Here is a 19,985-nt window from a genome sequence, read left to right on the forward strand (position 1 = left end):
TAAGTTGGAGGAAAAAAATCAATAAGTCGGAGGGGAAAAAACAAAAAGAAAAAGAAAACCCTATGATTACATGTTTTGGGCTACAAAAATTATATTATAGGGCCGAGGATGCTAATTGCATTTATATCATTTGTGATTTTATTCCAAGAATTCCCACACTATAAATTCAGACAAGTGCACTTTGTTTCTCCTCACACCGCTGGTGGCCGTTTCACCAAAAAAGCCAGCCACCGTTTTCTCTCTCGCTCTGTGCTGTCTCAATTTCTGAAGTTTCATCTCTTTCTGGTCACCCCTGGAATCTTTTACCCCAATTTAGTTTTTCTGTTTTCTGCTGTTGCTACTGAGAGTCCACAGACACAGTGGTTTGCCAGGTAAACTTGAAACTCCTCTCTTTTTATGGCATGCACCAGAATTCGCCGATAGACGTAACCCTTTTTACCCCCATTTCCAATTCCATCTCAATTATAAAGAACCCATTTTTGTTTCATGAAGTTACGTTTATATGTGTTTGTGTTCATGTTATTTGTGTAGAAAATGGCAAGTTTGGTTGAGAGGCTGCGGGTTCGATCGGATCGAAGGCCTATTTACAACTTAGATGAATCAGACGAGGAGTCTGATTTCATGAAGAAGAAATCCGGGACGGGTCCTTCAGACAAAACTGAGAAAATTGAACGGCCTGATGTGGTAATTCTCCTGTACTTTATTTCCTCCCCTCCCCTTCATTTTATACTGTTTGCCCTTTTTCTGGCTTGCTGTCGTTTAGTTCATATGTGTCTAGTGTCAAGTTATCCCCCATCTAATCCATTTATGTGTTTATCTATCTCTTCATCCATCTATGTTGACATACAAGTTCTTGATTATATGCTATGCCGTTTCCTGTTGGCTCTGATTCTGTGTACCTAAACATTTCCTAAGATTGTAAAATGAAGATTGTGGTCTATTTTCCGGAGTTTTGTTCTACTTACTTTTGGAAATTCTTTAAATGATGCAAGATAGTATACATTGTATAGAAAGAAACCAGATCATGCAAATTTGGAATTGGGAATATCAACATTTCTGTGCATCAATGTGATTGATCTTTTGCTATTGCTGTGTGTCAATGTTTTTAACTGGAGCACCGACAATGCTGGTAAAAGTTAATAAAAACTAGCAATTCTTTTTAATTGGAGAAACAAGCTGTTGTACCAAGTAATTGTTGGAAGGGAGAGAGGGATGCTGAGGATCATATGTGAAAGATTTTTAATGTTGCTTCTTTTGTCCAGATAATTTCATTGCCCATAAAAATCATAAAGTTAATCCGAATGTTTCCTAATGACATTCTTATTCTCCCAATTGAACCCTGTTTTAAACTTTGAGCTTAGGAGATGCATGGATCCAATTTAATTATATTTGTTGAACAAGCATTACCAATTGCAGTCTTGGATTCAACACTGTTGGACTAGCATGCATTACTTGACATATGAGACAGCATGCATCTGCATTGAGCTTTTTGTTTGATATGATTTATTTCTCGTATGCATGTTAATTCATACAGACAGACACATATCCTTCCGAGGATTTGTTATCCTGTGTTTTTTGTTTAATCTGATTTTGGATTTTTTCTCCTGTGTTTTATTGAATACTCCAATGTCTCTATAAGCATAAATTTGTGGCACCTGAAGCTTTGCTCTAATTGTGCTGGTATTACCAAAAGAGACCATTTCCATAAATGAACAATTAATAATGTGCCGCTGTTAGGAGTGCTCTGTGTGCGCGCACGTGTGTTTGTGTGTGTAGTTATAATGCAAACTGTGCACGTGGCAGATATCCACTCGTGCTCTTTTTGTTTGCGGATATTGGTTGTGGGGCTGGACATCCTAGTAAACAACCTACGCTTTATCTATTCACATTAATGTGAAGAAACAGACAATTTAACTGAGCTGCATATTTGCCTTCTTGTATCTCAATTAAATATACAACCACGGGAAGTTACAGACTGAAACAGTTCCTTCACAAAATCAGATAACAGGTCCTATGTACGTGGCAAGTTCTTAAATATGATGAGAAATTAAGAAGCTTTTATGATGAATCCAAGGAATACAAGTCTTACGATAATTGAGAAATACATTTTCTTTTTCAGGAATATATCGGTTAATTGCTGAGGTTACAAGATTTCTATGTGGTTTGTTTATGAACTAAAACATAATTTTTAAAGATTTCTGTATCTCCAATTAATTAGAAACGTGGTTGCAACTACAGATTTTTTGCTACCTCTTTGAAGCTGCAAAGTTTTATTAATAACTTGTTTCGATGTGTATAATCTATTTTCATCGCTTCACCATATTCTGTTAACAGAAGGAGGGTTTATGTCAAGCTTGTGAAAAAGATGACAATCTTTGGAGCTGCGAAACATGTAATTATGCTTACCATCCCAAGTGCTTGCTGCCACCTTCTAGAGGTTCTCCACCTAGCAGCTGGAAATGTCCCGAATGTGTATGTCTTGCTTATACTCCTGGCTAAAGTCTAAATATGGAAAACTGAGGTTTGAGTTTTCTCAGCTTGATTTTCCAATGTGCTTTGACAGGTTGGCCACCTCAATGAGCTCGAGAAAATACTTGACTGCGAGATGCGCCCAGGGCCTGCAAATGATAGTGATGCGTCCAAGCTGGGGTCAAATCAAGTTCTCATGAAACATTATTTAGTAAAGTGGAAAGGGCTGTCGTACCTCCACTGCACATGGTAGATTCTTTTTCCTGATTTCTCTAGACTATGTGGTTCATAACATGGTTCTTTCCAATTGAAGGCATTAAGCAATTGAGGGTTTCCCTTCTATCCTATTGTTCCTCTGTGGGCAGCTTCCTTCTTTCTCTTAATGTGGAACTAGATGGATTATTTTTCTTCAGGCGTCTATAATTTGGTGAATGGAATTTGAGGCAATGGTGATGTACCTACAATAATTTAACAGGAGTGGCATTTGCAGTTTTTCTGTTAACACGAGTATTCTTGTTCCATTCTGGATTTTGTGCTATACTTTCTGTATATTATTTCAGGGTGGCTGAGATGGAGTTTGTAAAGGCATACAAGTCAAATCCTCGTTTAAGAACAAAAGTGAATAACTTCCACAAGCAAGCTTCTTCATCAAATAACTCTGAAGATGAATATGTTCCCATCAGACCAGATTGGACCACTGTGGATAGGGTCATTGCTTGCAGGTTGCACCAATTCTTTGGTCCATTGAATTGTTAATTCTTTGAATTTTGACGCAACTTTATCTCGAAAATTTTAGTGCTTTTTTTCTTTTATTTTTTTTGATAATTGACAATTTTAGTGCTGATATTATGGATTATCCTTCTCTTGGCAAATGATCCCTTCTATTGACATTTCGCCACTCATGAAAATTTTTAAGATCAGTAAATGTGCAATGTTTAAGTGGTTACAGGGAGAAATAATCTTGGTTCAGGCTACTTGATTGAATTCTGAAGTGCAGTATTTAGTATTATCTGAATATCTGTTTGCTTAGACAGATTTAATTATCCTATGTTTTTACTTTTGGATATGGTTAGTAAACTGTGCTGTGCGACTTAGATATTTAGAAGGTTGAGTCTTGAATGTATCTTTACCTTTGGAGTCACTGTGGTCCTATAGTTTGAGGCAACATCCGGCAGCCATTAAAAGGCTTATTCCTGTGTGAAAGGCTAGATGAAATCTGGCGAGGTATGGTTGGTTGTATGTTTGGGTTTGAGTGTAGTTAGGTCCAAAAGTTCCCGATGATGAATTGGAAGTCGCCATCCTGTGTGTGTTCTCATTCAACATTTGTGATACATGCTATCATCCATTGGATAGTTAAGTTAGTTGAGAAATTGAATTTTGGCTGGGCGACTATAGTGGTCTTTTATATGTAAAAGAGAGTTTCATAAGTTTTTCGAAATAACATGAAACCACTGCATAAACGTGTCATTTTGTTTTCCTATCTGGGTATGGCTGGGTCTATGCATGTAGTTAATTGGTTGATCCATCTGTATTTAAGATGGTCTGTTTGCCAATCAATCTTTCTAATTTAGATGTTGTCAAACTATTCCGAGTCCAGGGAAGTAGAAGAAGGAAAAGAATATCTTATCAAATGGAAGGAGCTTCCTTATGATGAGTGCTACTGGGAATTGGAATCAAGCATTGCATCCTTTCACAAGGAAATTGAAAAGTTTAATAGGATTCAGTCTCGGCATGACAAGGTTTCTGTAAAACAAAAGAGCAACCTTCGTGATGCCATGGAATCAAAGAAAAAACAGAAAGAGTTTCAACAGTGTGAGAGCAGCCCTGATTTTCTATCTGGAGGTACACATTGCTCTTCATTCAGTTGGATATTTCAGCAGATATTTTATTATCACCAATCTCTTTTTTGACTCTGTTATTACTAATTAAAATCAAGGTTCATTGCATCCGTATCAGCTTGAAGGGTTGAATTTCTTACGCTTTGCTTGGTCCAAACAGACGCATGTGATACTAGCAGATGAGATGGGACTTGGTAGAATTGTTACCTTTCAGTTTTTACTTTTTTTTCCCACACACTTGCCCATCCCACTCCCAGACACTCCCACCCCAGATTTGGACCGAAGACCTCAAACATGAGATCTTGAGTACCTGGGCTGTCCCCTAGGGGACCTCACTATCTTTACACAACAAAGTTTTCATATGCGTCGTTTCTTATAATTATTCATGACTCAGGTAAAACAATACAGAGTATTGCCTTTTTAGCATCTCTTTTTGAGGAGAATCTATCTCCTCATCTTGTGGTTGCTCCTCTTTCAACATTGAGGAACTGGGAACGTGAATTTGCCACATGGGCTCCTCATATGAATGTTGTAAGTATGCATGGTCTTCTAATTTATGCAAGATTAGCTTGTGAGTATGCCTAATATTTCAGGTTGCATCAGATTAGCTTGTACCAGTACTTGATAAAAAGTGAACTGCTGCAGGTCATGTATGTTGGCACTGCCCAAGCACGCAATGTGATCAGAGAATATGAGTTTTACTATCCCAAAAGTCAAAAGAAGAGCAAGAAAAAGAAATCTGGTCAAGCTGTCAGTGAAAGCAAACAAGATAGAATAAAATTTGATGTCCTTCTGACATCTTATGAAATGATCAATATGGATTCATCATCATTGAAACCCATAAAGTGGGAGTGCATGGTCATCTCACATCCCCTTAAGTGCAAACTTTGTTGAAGTCCATTTATACTTGCTCCTAAAGTTTGCTTAACACCTCCTTGTAGATTGTTGATGAAGGTCATCGTCTGAAGAATAAGGACTCAAAATTGTTTTCCTCGTTGAAGCAGTACTGTAGCAGACATCGTGTCCTCTTGACTGGAACTCCTCTTCAGGTATGTCATCTGCTTTATTTATGATCAGAGCTGGGCCTCTACTGTTGTTTAAACCTGCTCAGTTGTTTTTGCTAGAAAAGATGTTTCACATGCCTATTTCCTTTTCTAGAAATGTTATGGCAGTAAGTGATGCTATGGTGTCTGTGATGTCCTCAAGATAGTTAACCTGTACCAATGATACTTGTGTAGTTTACGTAGTTTGTACTTGGTGTATATTATAAACAAGGGATAATGCTTCTCTGCTGGACTACGAGAAAAGACCTTTAGGAAAACTTATTGGTTTAGGTTGTTCAAAAGAAAAAATGTGTTTCCTTAGAGCTAAATGGTTCAGCATTGGCTTGATGTAAAATTTTACCTTGGCCACCTGATTTATTTAAACCTTCTTTTTGGTCATAATTAGCCAACTTAGTCAGGCGTTTTATGCTTTGAATGAATTTGCTCCAAAAGTACCAGTAACATTTCTAGCAGAGCCCCAGCTTTGATGAAGCTGAATTTGAATTGGGAGATGTTGTATTCTCTCGTGAGCATCACATATTTTCTCTCTTTCGATCTGGTACAGACAAGTGATTGTCTAAACATCACTCTGGAGTGACAGGTTATATGTAAAAAGTGCACTTCTAATATTTCTTGTATGCGCTACTGCACTTTTTTAATTAAACCACACCACCATTCCTATAGGACTAAAGCCCGCAGAAGTCTTTTTTGTTAACTATTTTCTTTGTTTGGCGATGTTAAAGATCCCCTGCATCTTATTAATCCTTAAGCCCAAGAACTAATTTTTCTGACATTTTTTCAACACCTGTAGTTAACCTTTCATGAAGCAGACAATTGATTAGTTATAGTGATTTCCTCCTTTTATTTTGTAATGAAAAAGTAATAATGGTTGGAATCATGGATTTGCAGAACAACTTGGACGAACTTTTCATGCTTATGCATTTCCTTGATGCAGGGAAGGTTAGTGCCTTGCAACACAATTGTAGACTTCATATCATTTTTCAATTGAATTACATGATAGGCCGCAGAATTGCCATGACTGTTTTGCTGTCAAATTATTTTCAGTTTGGAAGCTTAGAGGATTTTCAGGAGGAGTTCAAGGATATCAATCAAGAGGAACAAATTTCTAGGCTTCACAAGATGTTGGCCCCACATCTCCTGAGAAGTATTAACTGAAACTTCTTGTGTGCTTTTTGAGTCTGTGCTTCCACTTTTTTGCCTCTTTTTGATCACATTATATATTCATCCACCTGCCAGCCCCAAGATATTAATTGTACTAAAGGAATTTAAATGACAGCTGTTAAGCCTGGAGGAAGTTTATCAGCTAGCCAAGATGCATGAATGTACGATAAGAAACATTTTCCGGCACCTAAAGAGATAAGAACCAATCTGCACATTAAGTAAGCATTTGATGAGCCAATGGTGAACAGAGACTATATGCAAGCAATTGATGAATCTCTCAGAAAATCTCGCAATTGACAAACTTATCCTGAATTTGTACCTCTGTTTAGGCGTAAACCTCAACCACCTACACAACTTTGCCAAAACTTGCATTTGCAATCAATCCTTGCCTATAGGTTAATTTCACATTCAAAATCCCTTCCACAATCTCCATAATAACTATCGTCATCTGCTATCTAGTTGGTCTATCAATTTTTCCATTTTTATTGAGATTGCATGTAATAACCCATGTGTCTTCTATTCTGGAGGATACGGGAAGATCTGTATCTATGCTTTCACTTTATAGAAGATCTGTAATCCGGAGTCTACGTGTTGAAGGCTCTATGTTTCCTTCAATATTCTCTTGCTATACATCATTTGATGTTTGTAACCATATGGAGGTGAGAAATTAATTACTTTGAATTGCAGGAGTGAAGAAAGATGTCTTGAAAGAGCTACCTCCTAAAAAGGAACTAATTCTGCGTGTTGAATTGAGTAGCAAGCAGAAAGAATATTACAAAGCAATTCTGACTCGTAACTATCAGATACTAACTCGGAAAGGTGGTGCACAGGTAAGTTGCCAGTTGTCACATTGTAAATAGCTTCTCTTAATGCTTGATTTTTGTCAACTTACTGGGAGAGATCACCTAGTCTAATGCTTCTGACTGCTAGATTTCACTTATTAATGTGGTGATGGAACTGCGCAAGCTCTGTTGTCATCCCTTTATGTTGGAAGGCGTTGAACCAGAAGATGCTAATGAGTTTAACAAGTAATATATGCATTTTACTCTGTTTATTTCCTCTTATTCCTTGTTGGTCAGAAATGGATTTCACACCTCCATTAAATTATATTTATGGGATAATCAGAGGTGCGCTGAGTATAGCTTTTATTTTGAGTACCTTGCTCTTGTTCTTGTACAACCTGTTCTTTTGAATAAATAAATATTAGCCTCTCATTTGATGTTCGATTGATACCTTTCTTTAGGTGGAAATTTCTTTTAGTTCTCTGCTCACAATGATATTTATCTCAGGCAACTGTTGGAAACCTCTGGTAAATTACAACTTTTGGATAAAATGATGGTGAAGCTAAAAGAGCAGGGCCACAGAGTTCTGATTTATTCTCAGTTTCAGCACATGTTAGACTTATTGGAGGAATACTGTAACTATAGGGTAAGAATATGTGATGGGATTTATTATTTGACTACGGCAGTAAATGTATTAGATATCTGGATTGATGCTCTTCTATATTTCTCAGAAATGGCATTATGAAAGAATTGATGGCAAAGTTGGTGGGGCAGAAAGGCAAATTCGAATTGATCGGTTCAATGCAAAGAATTCTTCCAGATTCTGTTTTCTACTATCAACTCGAGCTGGGGGTTTAGGCATAAACCTTGCTACTGCTGACACAGTAATTATATATGACAGGTAAGACTAATACATGTGTTTAATGGCATCATGCCACATTATAACATGGTTTTTATTTTTATTCTTCTCTTCTGGCAGTGTGTTTTGTGTACCTTTGTTTGTTCAGTATAGTTGCTAGAACAATGCCTAATGATGCTGTGAAGGGGGAGATATATATTATACAGTGGTATGATCACATGTCTCCTTTCCTGTGGCCCCCATGTTCCAGTGCCAATAGGAGGCTTATTCCACTTGCATATTTTTACTTTAAGTAAGAAGTCAAAGAAACCTGGAGGAATGTTAATATGTACTTCTTTAGTTGGAGTCCTTGGCTTCACATCTGATCGCTGCAGATCAACTACAAGTGAGCTGTACAAGGGAGAAGTGGTCATATGGACTTTTTCTTTGTTGGCAAGGGGACACTTGTTCTTGGGGGTTAATCTTTGCCAGAGGGGCAAAACTCTATTGATGTTCTATTCCATAAGTTTATGCGAGGCCTTAAGCAATCAAGTCACTAGCTTATTCCATTACTCCATTGGCAATGCTTTTTTTCAAACACTCTTCTCCCCACTTGTTGTTCCAGCTCTGGGCAGCTTTCAAACTACCAAGTTTTACTTTTGTCTATAGTTGTAATCTGTTTTGTGTCATTTTTTTGAGCTTTGGATCTGCAATTCACTCTTCAACCTTGTGGAAAAGGTACAGAAATTGGATTTGGTACTGGGGATCGACATGAGTCTCCATTTTATCCTGAAAATACTTCACCAAGCTCTCCATGTGTAATCTATAACTTCCATGCTTGTCCTAAAAACTTCACTATCCTTCCTTTTCTGCTCCTTACCTGGTATTATTTGACTCTCCTAATAATTTACTTTTGTAGCTATTTGCATTACCAAACTCGAATATGTAGCTGTTACCGGAGATATTGTGCTTGCATGGATACAATAATTTTTCTTCTAAGTTTTAGGGTCTTGATATCATATTTCCCTTAGATTATGATACAAATAATTTGGGTCGTGGCTGACTAATTTCTTATCACTTCTCTTTATTTCTGTTCTTGTAAATTGATTAGTACATACGTATGGTTCTCGATGCCATAAAATAATTTCTTATGTAACATATCTTTTTAAACATATTTGAGTAATTTGGTGTAGCAACTCATACGTGTGCTTGCAAGTGCCATAACTTGGCTAGCCATGATTCTCAAGTTTACATGAAGATGCACAGAGAGGAAAAGAAGGAATGAGAATCTGGTGATGCAAGTTCTTTACTGAAAGTATAATAATCTGGATTCGTGAGCTAGTAAAGATATATTAGTTGCATCATTCCCTTGGGATGAAGAATTCTTGTTAATTATTGATGGAATCTAGTTGACATTGTGTACACATTTGCTAGAAATATTTATCTTTGATGATGAAACGGATTTTAGATCCTTGGTTTATAGCTTATAATTGTAAGTGAAAAAGAAAGTGCACAAAATGCTTCATTTACTGGCATTTTGTACTTTTCTTTTTTTATGTTGTTGGGATGATGGAAATACTATGCAGAACTGTAATTCTTACAACTAATATTTATAGTATCCACACTTTTCTCCGGCAATGCACACCTATGAATATATTCTCCAATTAATTGCGTCTCTTTGGCTTGTTCGTTCTGATAACTTGTATTAGCATCATCTAATCAAGCATCCAAAAATTTGCAGCGATTGGAACCCTCATGCAGACCTGCAGGCAATGGCTAGGGCTCATCGCCTTGGTCAAACCAATAAGGTTATACTCTTTGTAGATCATATATATGGAATACTTTTCATGTTCACTGCTCGGGTTCAATAACTGTTAATTCTTTCAACATGCAGGTAATGATTTATAGGCTTATAGCTCGAGGGACTATTGAGGAAAGAATGATGCAAATGACCAAAAAGAAAATGGTCTTGGAGCATCTTGTCGTTGGACGGCTGAAAGCACAGAACATTAATCAGGTAAAAATGTTTTAGCCTAGGAGTGGTGTATGTATGGTTGATAGTGGCATTATAAAGCACTGGAAGTCAGTTTTAATGTGTGGTAACATAATTGGAATAATTTACTGCCATAGACTTTTTTCCATTCATGTTGCTCTTTTCTTGAACAAATCAGTATCTTACTTGCACATGCTATGAAAAAGGCCATATTGATTAATAAGTCTGGAAGATGTAGAGAGTACTTATTCCTATCGTTAGCTCCATTTCAAGAATCTTCATATAGTGTTAGAATGAAAATGTGGATTTCCTTTATTTCCACTCTTTAGCATATTAACTTAATGAGAAAGGAGTTGATGGTATTTGCTATTTGCAGATTTACAAAACATTCTCTCTGTCTATAATAACTGTTATGCTGTTGCTTTCATAATTAAATAAGATTTTTTCTGATGGCTATGTATAACAACTCTTTTCATAAATGTTTTAGAACTAAAATATTGAACTCCAGATTTTTCATACACCATTGAAATTCAAATATGGGACTTTTCCAAGAAGACATGCTCAGGAAGCTATCTGCATAGATGTATATGCTGTGTTCTGTTGTACTTCTATCCCAAGTACGTGTACATATGACATGTTCTCTTGTATTTCTATCGCATGAAACTAACACTTAGGATCTGTTGCTTGATTAGTGGTTGGTCACTGGACATGACCGGGTTGTTGTCTTGAATCAATCACCTGTGTTTATGTTTTTGACCTGGGTGCATTACGTACACCAATTTAGTAATTGAAAATAAAAGGTAATATGTAACTTTGCCTGAATCTGCACTTTGCAAGAAGAATCCTTTCCTATCAATATTACCCTCGTTTACTCTCTTTTGTCGTCTTTCAGAAATACTTATTATAGTATCAGAAAAAAGAAAAATCTTAAGAGCATGGCAACTACTAAGATTTGATGCTTCTACATTTGCTGTTTGACTGTTATTATATCTTATCCTGCACCCCTATCCTGAGCTTCCTTTCACATTGCAAGTGAATGATATTTCCTCCTCCACTTGGAGAATGTTGATATGTTAAATTAACATACATGAGAGATGAGACAGTGTAGCATTATTTCGCCATTAAACTTGGAGATGCTGAAAGCACATGCCACCAATATTTATACTAGAAATGATAGGATGAGAAAGAATAGGACCATTGTATAGAGAATAAGCTATTAATGCCATAGATACTAAATTGAAGTAGAATATAAAAGTATGAACAAGTTGATAGAAGTTATGTAGAGTGAACGTTTAAAAAATATTTGTAAGAGAATGGTTGGATAAATGAAGGTTACCGTTAACACTTTGGAAACAGAACTTTAAATTCCATATGCAATAAATTGAAGAGAGAAATCGTTACACAAAATCCTGTGAAATTAAACAAAAAGGCCATCACTATGTTTAGACTATGTCTTGGACCGCTTCAAAATAGCCCAAGTTCAAGCGCCTGTTTAGTAGCAAGATATTGAGTTAACTTTGTTCCACCCATTATAGAATTACACCCAGCTTTGTCCAAGCCCACATGAGTTTTGAGTGCTGACATACTACTTAATTTTAAATATTCATTTCACACACACATGTATAGTAAAAACATACCTACTATATATCGAGTTACTTACTATTAATAAAATATATGGGCTATTTTATATATCTATGTAATTGTTTACCATATATCAGTGAAATATAATAATAGTGCAAAAAACAACTAAACACCTGACTCACCAGGCATGGTGTGATATTTATAGTGTTTTTGTCTTCACAAATTTCAGAACCAATTACATCATTTTTCAACTTTACCCCATTTCCATCTAACTCAAAATTTCAAAACCAAACATCCAAACCTATTCTTTACTCAATTCCATGTTGCATTTTTCCACATTGACCATTCGATGTTGGTGAAAGTGATTAGAGAATATATCCGAAGAAAACCTGTTAATTTTAAGAAAAATGAGAAATTACTATCTAGTAAATGCTATTTAACATCGGCGGATTTTGTTGAAAAGTTTTTATTGCGAGTAAATATCAAATTTGGTAAGAGCTTTCATTTTCCATTGAATCTCATTGCCGAAATAATTTTATTCCCTTCAAAGGCATTACATTGATTGTGGGATGACTGTCACTAGGTTACCTCCTTTCCTGTAGGTACTCAAATATGTCAATTTGCCAGCGAATTTGGTTCTGTTTTACATTTAATTCTGCCAACCGATTATGTAATCTCCTTTTTACAAGTGTAATTCTGTGCAAAATGCATTTCATATGAATGATTTTGTTTCCAAAACTGAGATGGCATTTAAGGAATCACTGGCGAAAATCTCATAAATGATACCATATCACTCGTCTATAAATTTGATAGGAGTTCCCCGTTCAAGGTCAGATTAATGAATCAATGGCACAACCAGAGGTGGGTTGTCCGCCTGAGGGCGGCTACCTTTCCTGGAAATATGTGATAGTTTTGGGGAACTTTATTGCATATCTGGTGTAGCTGAAGAAGTTTAATTTCTGTCTGTGTTCTTTTTTAAGTTTCTTTTGCTGAGATTCTTTGATTTGATTGCAGGAAGAACTAGATGACATCATAAGGTATGGCTCAAAGGAGTTATTTGCTGATGATAATGATGAATCAGTAAAGTCTCGTCAAATTCATTATGATGATACTGCAATTGATAGGTAAATTAGTTTCTCCGATTTTCTGTTAGCTTCTATTCCATTTGTTCTGTCAATGTGAACTTTGAATGCTCCCTGATGTAGATTACTTAATCGTGAACAAGTCGGAGATGAAGAGGCTGCAGTGGACGATGAAGAGGAGGATGGATTTTTGAAAGCCTTTAAGGTTCATAGTTTGCTTCAATATCACTAATGTTTTATTGTCACAATCTCTCACAATCCTGACGAGATTAAATCTGAGAATAGCTTTTCGGGAGCTTTTTCTGTCCTTTTTGTTGGTTTCTTTATAAACATTCATTTTTAAAATAAATTCTCTCGAGAAGTTTCATCTGTTTGGGGTCTTGCCTGTAATGTATCTGTCACCACAATTTGACTTTTGGTTGTGACTCGTGTGTGTCATACCATCTGGATCCAACATGTTGGTCTGTGCTAGCTTTAGCTTTCTTTGAGGGTATTGTGGGAAATGTTTAGGTTGGATTTTCCTGCATCAAAGCAACTTACTTCATTGAATTTTGGAAGCTTCTTTTCACAATTTATGATGTTTTCATGTCTTTACTGGTGGACCCTTTAAACTTCTCTTTTCTCTCTTTTCTCTTTTTGTTATATTTCAGTACTGAATCCCCCTTTTCCAGATGAGGCTAAAGTGCTGTTAATGCCTCAGGTAGCAAATTTTGAGTATGTTGATGAAGCGGAGTTGGCAGCAGAAGAGGAAACACCTGTGCCACCAGCAGAGAATAAAGCCTCAGTGAACAGTTCTGAACGAGCAAGCTACTGGGAAGACCTTTTACGAGATAAATACGAAGTGCACAAGATAGAAGAATTCAATGCCATGGGCAAGGGGAAGAGGAGCCGCAAACAGGTATGCCTTGGAATGCTAGGAATATTTTGTGCCCTGAAGTTGCTTAATTGCTTATTGTTTTCATCAATCCACAAAATTTGAGAATAGAAAGAGTAATGGAGGGCATGATAATTTATTAATACACAATCCAATGTGGTTTGACTTAATGAAGCTCATCTCCATGGACGAAAATGAGGAGTTGGCTAGAAGATTATGATTGTGGGCCTGACCTGCCTGTGTTTCTTACAGAGGGAAAAATACATAGGTTATTCTAAGCACAGTTCCTTTTGTGATTCCCTTCTATATGTTCAAATACAGATGGTGTCTGTTGAAGAAGATGACCTTGCTGGTTTGGAAGATGTCAGCTCTGATGCAGAAGATGATAACTATGAGGCTGAGTTAACTGATAATGAGACAGCTTCTGGAGCTGCAGCTGTGAGAAGAACGTACAGAAAACGAGCTCGTGGTATGAATTAAATGCTTATTAATCATCAGTTGCTTGGTTGAATGCGACAATGCCATTAACTGTTCTCCTTTTCAACTTCTTTTAGCGGACACTTCAGAAAAACTTCCGCTGATGGAGGGTGAAGGAAGATATTTTAGAGTGCTGGGGTTTAATCAAAACCAGAGAGCTGTATTTGTCCAAATTTTGATGAGGTAGTGTTTCTCAAGTTCTCACTAAATTTTGTTTTTAAACCCCATCCCTTGCAGTTCCTCCCTCTCTTGCTCTGTCTTCCCTCTAGATAATTGTGCAGCTCATATTCTTTCCTCAGATATAATGCAAGTAATTTGAGTGACTTGTGACAGGTTTGGTGTGGGGGAATATGATTGGGCAGAGTTTGCACCACGTCTAAAGCAGAAAACTTATGAAGAGATCAATGAGTATGCGATTGGTTACTTTGCTCTATTGCACTCACCATTTCTTTTTTTAAAATGTTGCTTGAATCAATTTGTGTTACCTACTGTTCCAGGCATCTCATAATTGTATTCTTTGTTACATTGCTTATATGCATAGAAGCTACTATCGTTATATATGGTCTTGGTCAGCTCTGCATGCATTGGTCTTCTTTTGCTGTTCAACTCTATTTTATGAATTCTGTAGTAGATTGTTTGTTTTCAACATATGTGAATAAGGTGAACTGGGTATAGGATACTGTACGGATGTACGGATATGGTTAAGGTTGCATCAACATTCAGCAATCTCTTGAGGTTGGCAAAAATTGGCTAAAAAGCACAGAGTCATGTTGTTGAAAAAGTTCTTCGAAGCAATTTTCTTTTGAGATCGCTTTATGGAGTTTATTACATGATAACACATCAAACTATGTCCGAGCTTGCTGTTAACTAGCACCAATATGAGCTTGGTTATAAAACCCTTTATACTGGGGTCAGAACGAGGGAGCTGTAGTTATCCTCCAATAAAAAGAGAAGAAGTGCAGAAACGAAAAATGTGAATATATATATGACTATATGATTGATGTGTATGTTTGTAATTTTTCCCTTCATTTTAAATGCTAATCGATACTTTGCATGAAGAAATGAAATGAATAGCAGTTTGTATTAAAGAATGATACTTATTTCAGAAAAATACTCCAGTATTTTCCAAAGTTGAATTTTCCCTAAGATTTTCCATCCATGCTTTCACATGGTCAAAGTGTGTGATAGTTTTTATTGCCTCTTGGTTCTTTCATACATTTTCATTTTCTGTTGTTTTTGGCAATTCTTTCATTTGTGGGAATGCCTTTGAAACTCTTGTTTTCTTGATGATATGATCAGGTCTTTTCCGTTTTATAATGTGTTCCTTTTCTAGGGGGTGGGATTCTGTTTATTGCATTTCAATTTCATGTTACTTGCTTCTATTATATTTATTGTTGTTATGTTTAAATATATTTTTAAATAAGGCCTATCACATTTTGATCTGGTTATCCCAATTTGTAAAATCATAATCCTGCTTCCAAAAAAAAAAAGAAGAAAATCATAATCCTGCTACTTCTTGAATAATGAGCCATTCATGAGGTCTGTGACTTTAATTGTGTGGCCTAATAGTTTATTCTTTGCAGCCAAACACACTTTGGTTACTCCATAAAGTTCACTCTATATGCTGATAGTATTATTTGTCGTGCAGTTATGGGAGACTTTTCTTGGGACACATAGTCGAGGAAATAACTGACTCACCTACATTTTCAGGCAATTACATATTTTACAAAACTCTTCTACTACATCTTTCTCCAGTAGTTTTGGCTTCCCTGTTGAAAACCAGGTTAATGAACTTATGTTTTGTTGGTTGCAGATGGTGTACCCAAAGAAGGACTACGAATAGAGGATGTGCTTGTCAGGATAGGAACCCTATCTCTTATACGAGACAAAGTAGGTTTTCCTTACTGGGGAAAAAAATATCAATACCTTTCTTAATATTCATGACTGCTACTCAAGAATTGGAATTTTTGGGTTTATGTTCGATATCTCAATCTTAGTCTTTAGTCTTGACGCCCAATCTGAATCTCTCTAGTTTCATGGATATGAAGATGAACAATAGTGTGATCCACTGCTTGAAATCAGTGCTCACTGGATGCATGACTGAGCCATTTTATTCTTTAATAAGAAATTTTAAGCCCCGTCTTTGAGTATGTAACGCATTTTGTTTTCCTGAGAGGGAAATTAGAGGATTGTACAATGTGTATTGGCAGGACTTCTTCCATAGTGAAAAACTAAAGCATGAAATTTGTTACAGAACAGCTTCACAAGATCTTCATGCATGACAATATTTCAAGAAATGGGCCTATTAAAAATTATGATACCTCCATGTGATATTTAACTAGTGTCTACATGAATGTGACAGCATATTTGAGAACAAGTTTTCTGGAGTAAGATAAAAATTCTGTAAATGTTTCCTGTAGTAACTTTCATCTCGATTAGGTTGGCCCTTCGTAAGAGGCACATGTTCCGTATTTCTTTTTTGGAGGTGGCTCTTAATCTTTTCTTATTCTTACAAATTTTTATTGGTCTTAACTTGGAGATAAGCTATTATTTTGTATCATTTATATACTGTGGATTATGCATCATCCTTCTTGAGACCTTAGTTTCGGTTGCAACTTCTTCTTATGTTCAATTTCTATTTGATCACCTTCCGGCTGACAGGTGAAGGCTTTATCAGAGGGCTCTATCCTTTTCACGGATGATATTATTTCTCGCTACCCAGGACTTAAAGGAGGGAGAGTGTGGAAGGAGCACCACGATCGGTTGCTACTGCGAGCAGTACAGAAGTATAATCTCTTTTTCCTCTTTTTGTTGTCTTGCTTCTTTGAAGTTTCATGACCATGGAAAAAACAAAGATAATTTGATTATTTATCAAAGTAGAGTCTAATAACAATGTGGGAGGAAGAGGTGATGATCTAGCATGTTTAAGGAACTAAAAGAATGAAACTGTTCAAATGTAAGGAACAGTTTTCCGAATATACGAAATATTTTTTTTCCTTGATCAATCGCTTCTGACTTAAATTGTCAAGATTGCTATCTGCAAGTGGTAGCATTCTAAGTGTTCTTTGCTTACAAATTTGGTAATTTGGAATTATCTCTTTGTTACTATTGTCAGCAGGTTTAATGTCATTTCTATGAATAAGCCATTCTGTAACTTTTCCATGTAAATTTGTGTACTAATTGGATATACTTTGTTTGTCTGAACATCTAGACATGGCTATGGAAGATGGCAAGCAATTGTTGATGACAAAGACTTGAGAATCCAAGAAGTGATCTGTCAGGAGCTGAACCTTCCTTTCATCAATGCACCAGTCCCAGGAGCTCCGCAATCACAGAATTCTGCTTCAGGAACCTCTCAACCACAATTTCATCCCTCAGGAATGTCTCAGACGCAAGCCTCTGCTTCTGGAGTGTCTCAACCACATACTCCTACTCCAGGATTTTCTCAATCACAAAATGGTGTGAATTCGGAACGTGTTGAAGCACCTGGAAATCAGTCAAAGGGAACAACTGGTAGGAATGATTTTGGAGCTGATGTTGCACAGGGAGCTACTGATACTCCAGCGCGACCACAACTTTTTCAAGATCAATCTATGTTGTACCATTTTAGAGAGATGCAGAGGAGACAAGTGGAGTTTATCAAAAAGAGGGTGCTGCTTTTAGAAAAAGGACTTATTGCAGAACTACAGAAAGTACATTTTGTAAGTCCTTTAATATGCTCCAGTAATGTGGTTGTTTTAATCTGAAAATATTACAGGTGAATTTCATGTATCCTGAAGTGGAAGCAGTAGCAAAATGCTTTCACTGTTATTCTGGCATGCTACTACTAACCTTTTACTCTGAGTTTGTTTGAGGTGTATGCTTTTAAAATCCTATTTACTCTATTGAAAGTCATTAGTCATTACGGAAACATATTTTACCTTTCTAACAAGATGATTGTCTCAGGCTGATGTGAAAACAAGTAATGTTCCAAATGGTGAGACAGGGCACAAGGTAACAGATCTAAAAAGTCCAAGTTCTGAGGCATCAGATGCTCAAATGATTGATCAGCTGCCTCAAGTTGAGCTATTTTGTAAGTTTCTTCAATTGTTTCTTTAAGTTTCTCCAGAGTATCCAAAGATAAAATCAGATGAGTCAATTGAGAGAAATGCACTGTGTATACTTTGGGAGAATGGGGGTTCATATTAGTCTCTAGACCGTAAGGTATTATCATCGTAAGCTGTTCCTCATCTATGTTGCCTAGTAAACTAAAAGGTATGAGTCAAAAGTATTTCTGGCCATCTCTGCTGGTCTGAATGGAGCACCTTCTATTGTTTTCAATGAATGCTGTTCTGCAGTTGTACACCAGAAAATTCTGTCCAGGAACTTTGGAGTTTTTATCTGGAAAAGCCTGCTAAAAGTTGCGGCTGAGTCTCAGTTTATGGAACGGGTTACGGTGAAGTTTGAGGCGTTTGAATAAAACATTCTTGGTTTAGAGTCTGATAATGCACGTCTTTCTTGTGATGCAATTCCATTGTATGACAGACATGGCGGGACAGATTGGAAATTTGACATTGCTTGATTGAGCAAGGGTTATGTATATTATTCAAGTGAAAATTTGACCCATCTTTTGCTCCCCATGCAGCTCCTGAAGAAATTCTCGCATTTGCTTGTGACAAAAGCAAAGATCGGTTAGATATGGCCAGGCTCTACAATGAGGTAAGTTATGCATGCTGTTGTACTTACTGATAGATGACATCTTGCAATATTTTCTTCTGTTACATTGGGGCAAGCTTGTCTAGGAAGGTTCCTTGTGCGTGCAAAGATGCAGGAGATGAGGATTTGCTTTCCATTTTTGTAGGTGAGCAGGATAATAGCGGACAATGGCCAAGATTTGGCTGAATCATCTTATAGACCTTCAAGTTTAAGGTTGCGAAAAAATCTTGGTGCCCTTGAAGCATTTAATGAAGAGATAAATCGTATACTTTCATCAGTGCAGCTGAGCTCCCCTACCTTGGATAAGCTGACTTCTAAAGGGGCAGAAATCGAAAATGTGGGATCCTCATCCACAATCCTTGCAACTGACGCCATGCTTGGAGTCGAGAACATGGATATGGACAATCCAATTCAAAGCAATCAAGCAGAGCCAAACAAAAGAGAAATTGGTAATATTACTGCTGCAGAATCATTTCCAAATGGAGTTGCAGACATGGAAATGGAGGAGAAGGATGATGATAATTCTGAGAAATCGGCCCCTTAGGTTATCATGGATTAGGTGCTTCAGTTTGATTTCAAAATGTTGTGCAAAACTACAGAATCTGTTGTTATATAAGCTTGTGGTATTATTATGACTGCGATTTGGCATGTAGGGAACTAAAAAACCTCAGTTATGTGTGTTTTTGTGCGCATGGGATCCTGGATAGTTCCCAGGTGTATGTTTGACTATATAGCCTTGTGTTGAGTTTTCTTAGTCATGTACTACTCTTATAATGTTTGAATATGAATGGAGGATCGGATATAGACAATGTTTTATTTGGTTCTGTCTTTTGTCCTATTGCTGATCAATTCTGCCTTCTGTGTCCCAGTTTGCAATGGAGATTTTTGTTTTAGTTTTACAATTAACAAAAAAACTTAAAAAAGAAGGAACTTGAAGACAATAAGTAAAGAAATAAAGAAATATTCTTGAAGACAATACTGAGTGGAATTTATTACTAGATGAAGTCATCTAGGTGGAAGAAGAATAAGGATAAAATTGTTATATAGTTAAAAACTCCAACTAATAATAGTAAGAGAGAGGGTGAATTTGAACAAATTGTTCACAGTAGCAATGATTTATGTTCCAAATGC

General features: G+C 36.6%; 1 protein-coding gene across 1 annotated transcript; it reads left to right on the forward strand.

The window, feature by feature from the left end:
- The first annotated feature begins 156 nt into the window (after positions 1-156).
- Positions 157-19,678, forward strand: PKL (chromatin remodeling factor CHD3 (PICKLE)). Its single transcript, XM_011083191.3, has 31 exons — positions 157-371; positions 532-684; positions 2,335-2,472; positions 2,564-2,718; positions 3,030-3,191; positions 4,067-4,311; positions 4,406-4,501; positions 4,702-4,838; positions 4,953-5,165; positions 5,249-5,356; positions 6,260-6,310; positions 6,416-6,515; positions 7,220-7,362; positions 7,463-7,560; positions 7,822-7,960; positions 8,046-8,215; positions 9,894-9,960; positions 10,047-10,169; positions 12,741-12,850; positions 12,932-13,013; positions 13,509-13,706; positions 14,004-14,151; positions 14,237-14,342; positions 14,493-14,567; positions 15,808-15,869; positions 15,973-16,049; positions 16,821-16,945; positions 17,371-17,860; positions 18,105-18,231; positions 18,784-18,857; positions 19,000-19,678. The coding sequence occupies exons 2-31, from the start codon at positions 535-537 to the stop codon at positions 19,396-19,398; spliced, it is 4,368 nt and encodes a 1,455-aa protein (XP_011081493.1). The 5' UTR covers positions 157-371; positions 532-534; the 3' UTR covers positions 19,399-19,678.
- Positions 19,679-19,985: the final 307 nt, after the last annotated feature.

The sequence above is a fragment of the Sesamum indicum genome, linkage group LG6 (assembly GCF_026168435.1).
Source record: "Sesamum indicum cultivar Baizhima isolate 11 linkage group LG6, ASM2616843v1, whole genome shotgun sequence".
Lineage (NCBI taxonomy): Eukaryota > Viridiplantae > Streptophyta > Magnoliopsida > Lamiales > Pedaliaceae > Sesamum > Sesamum indicum.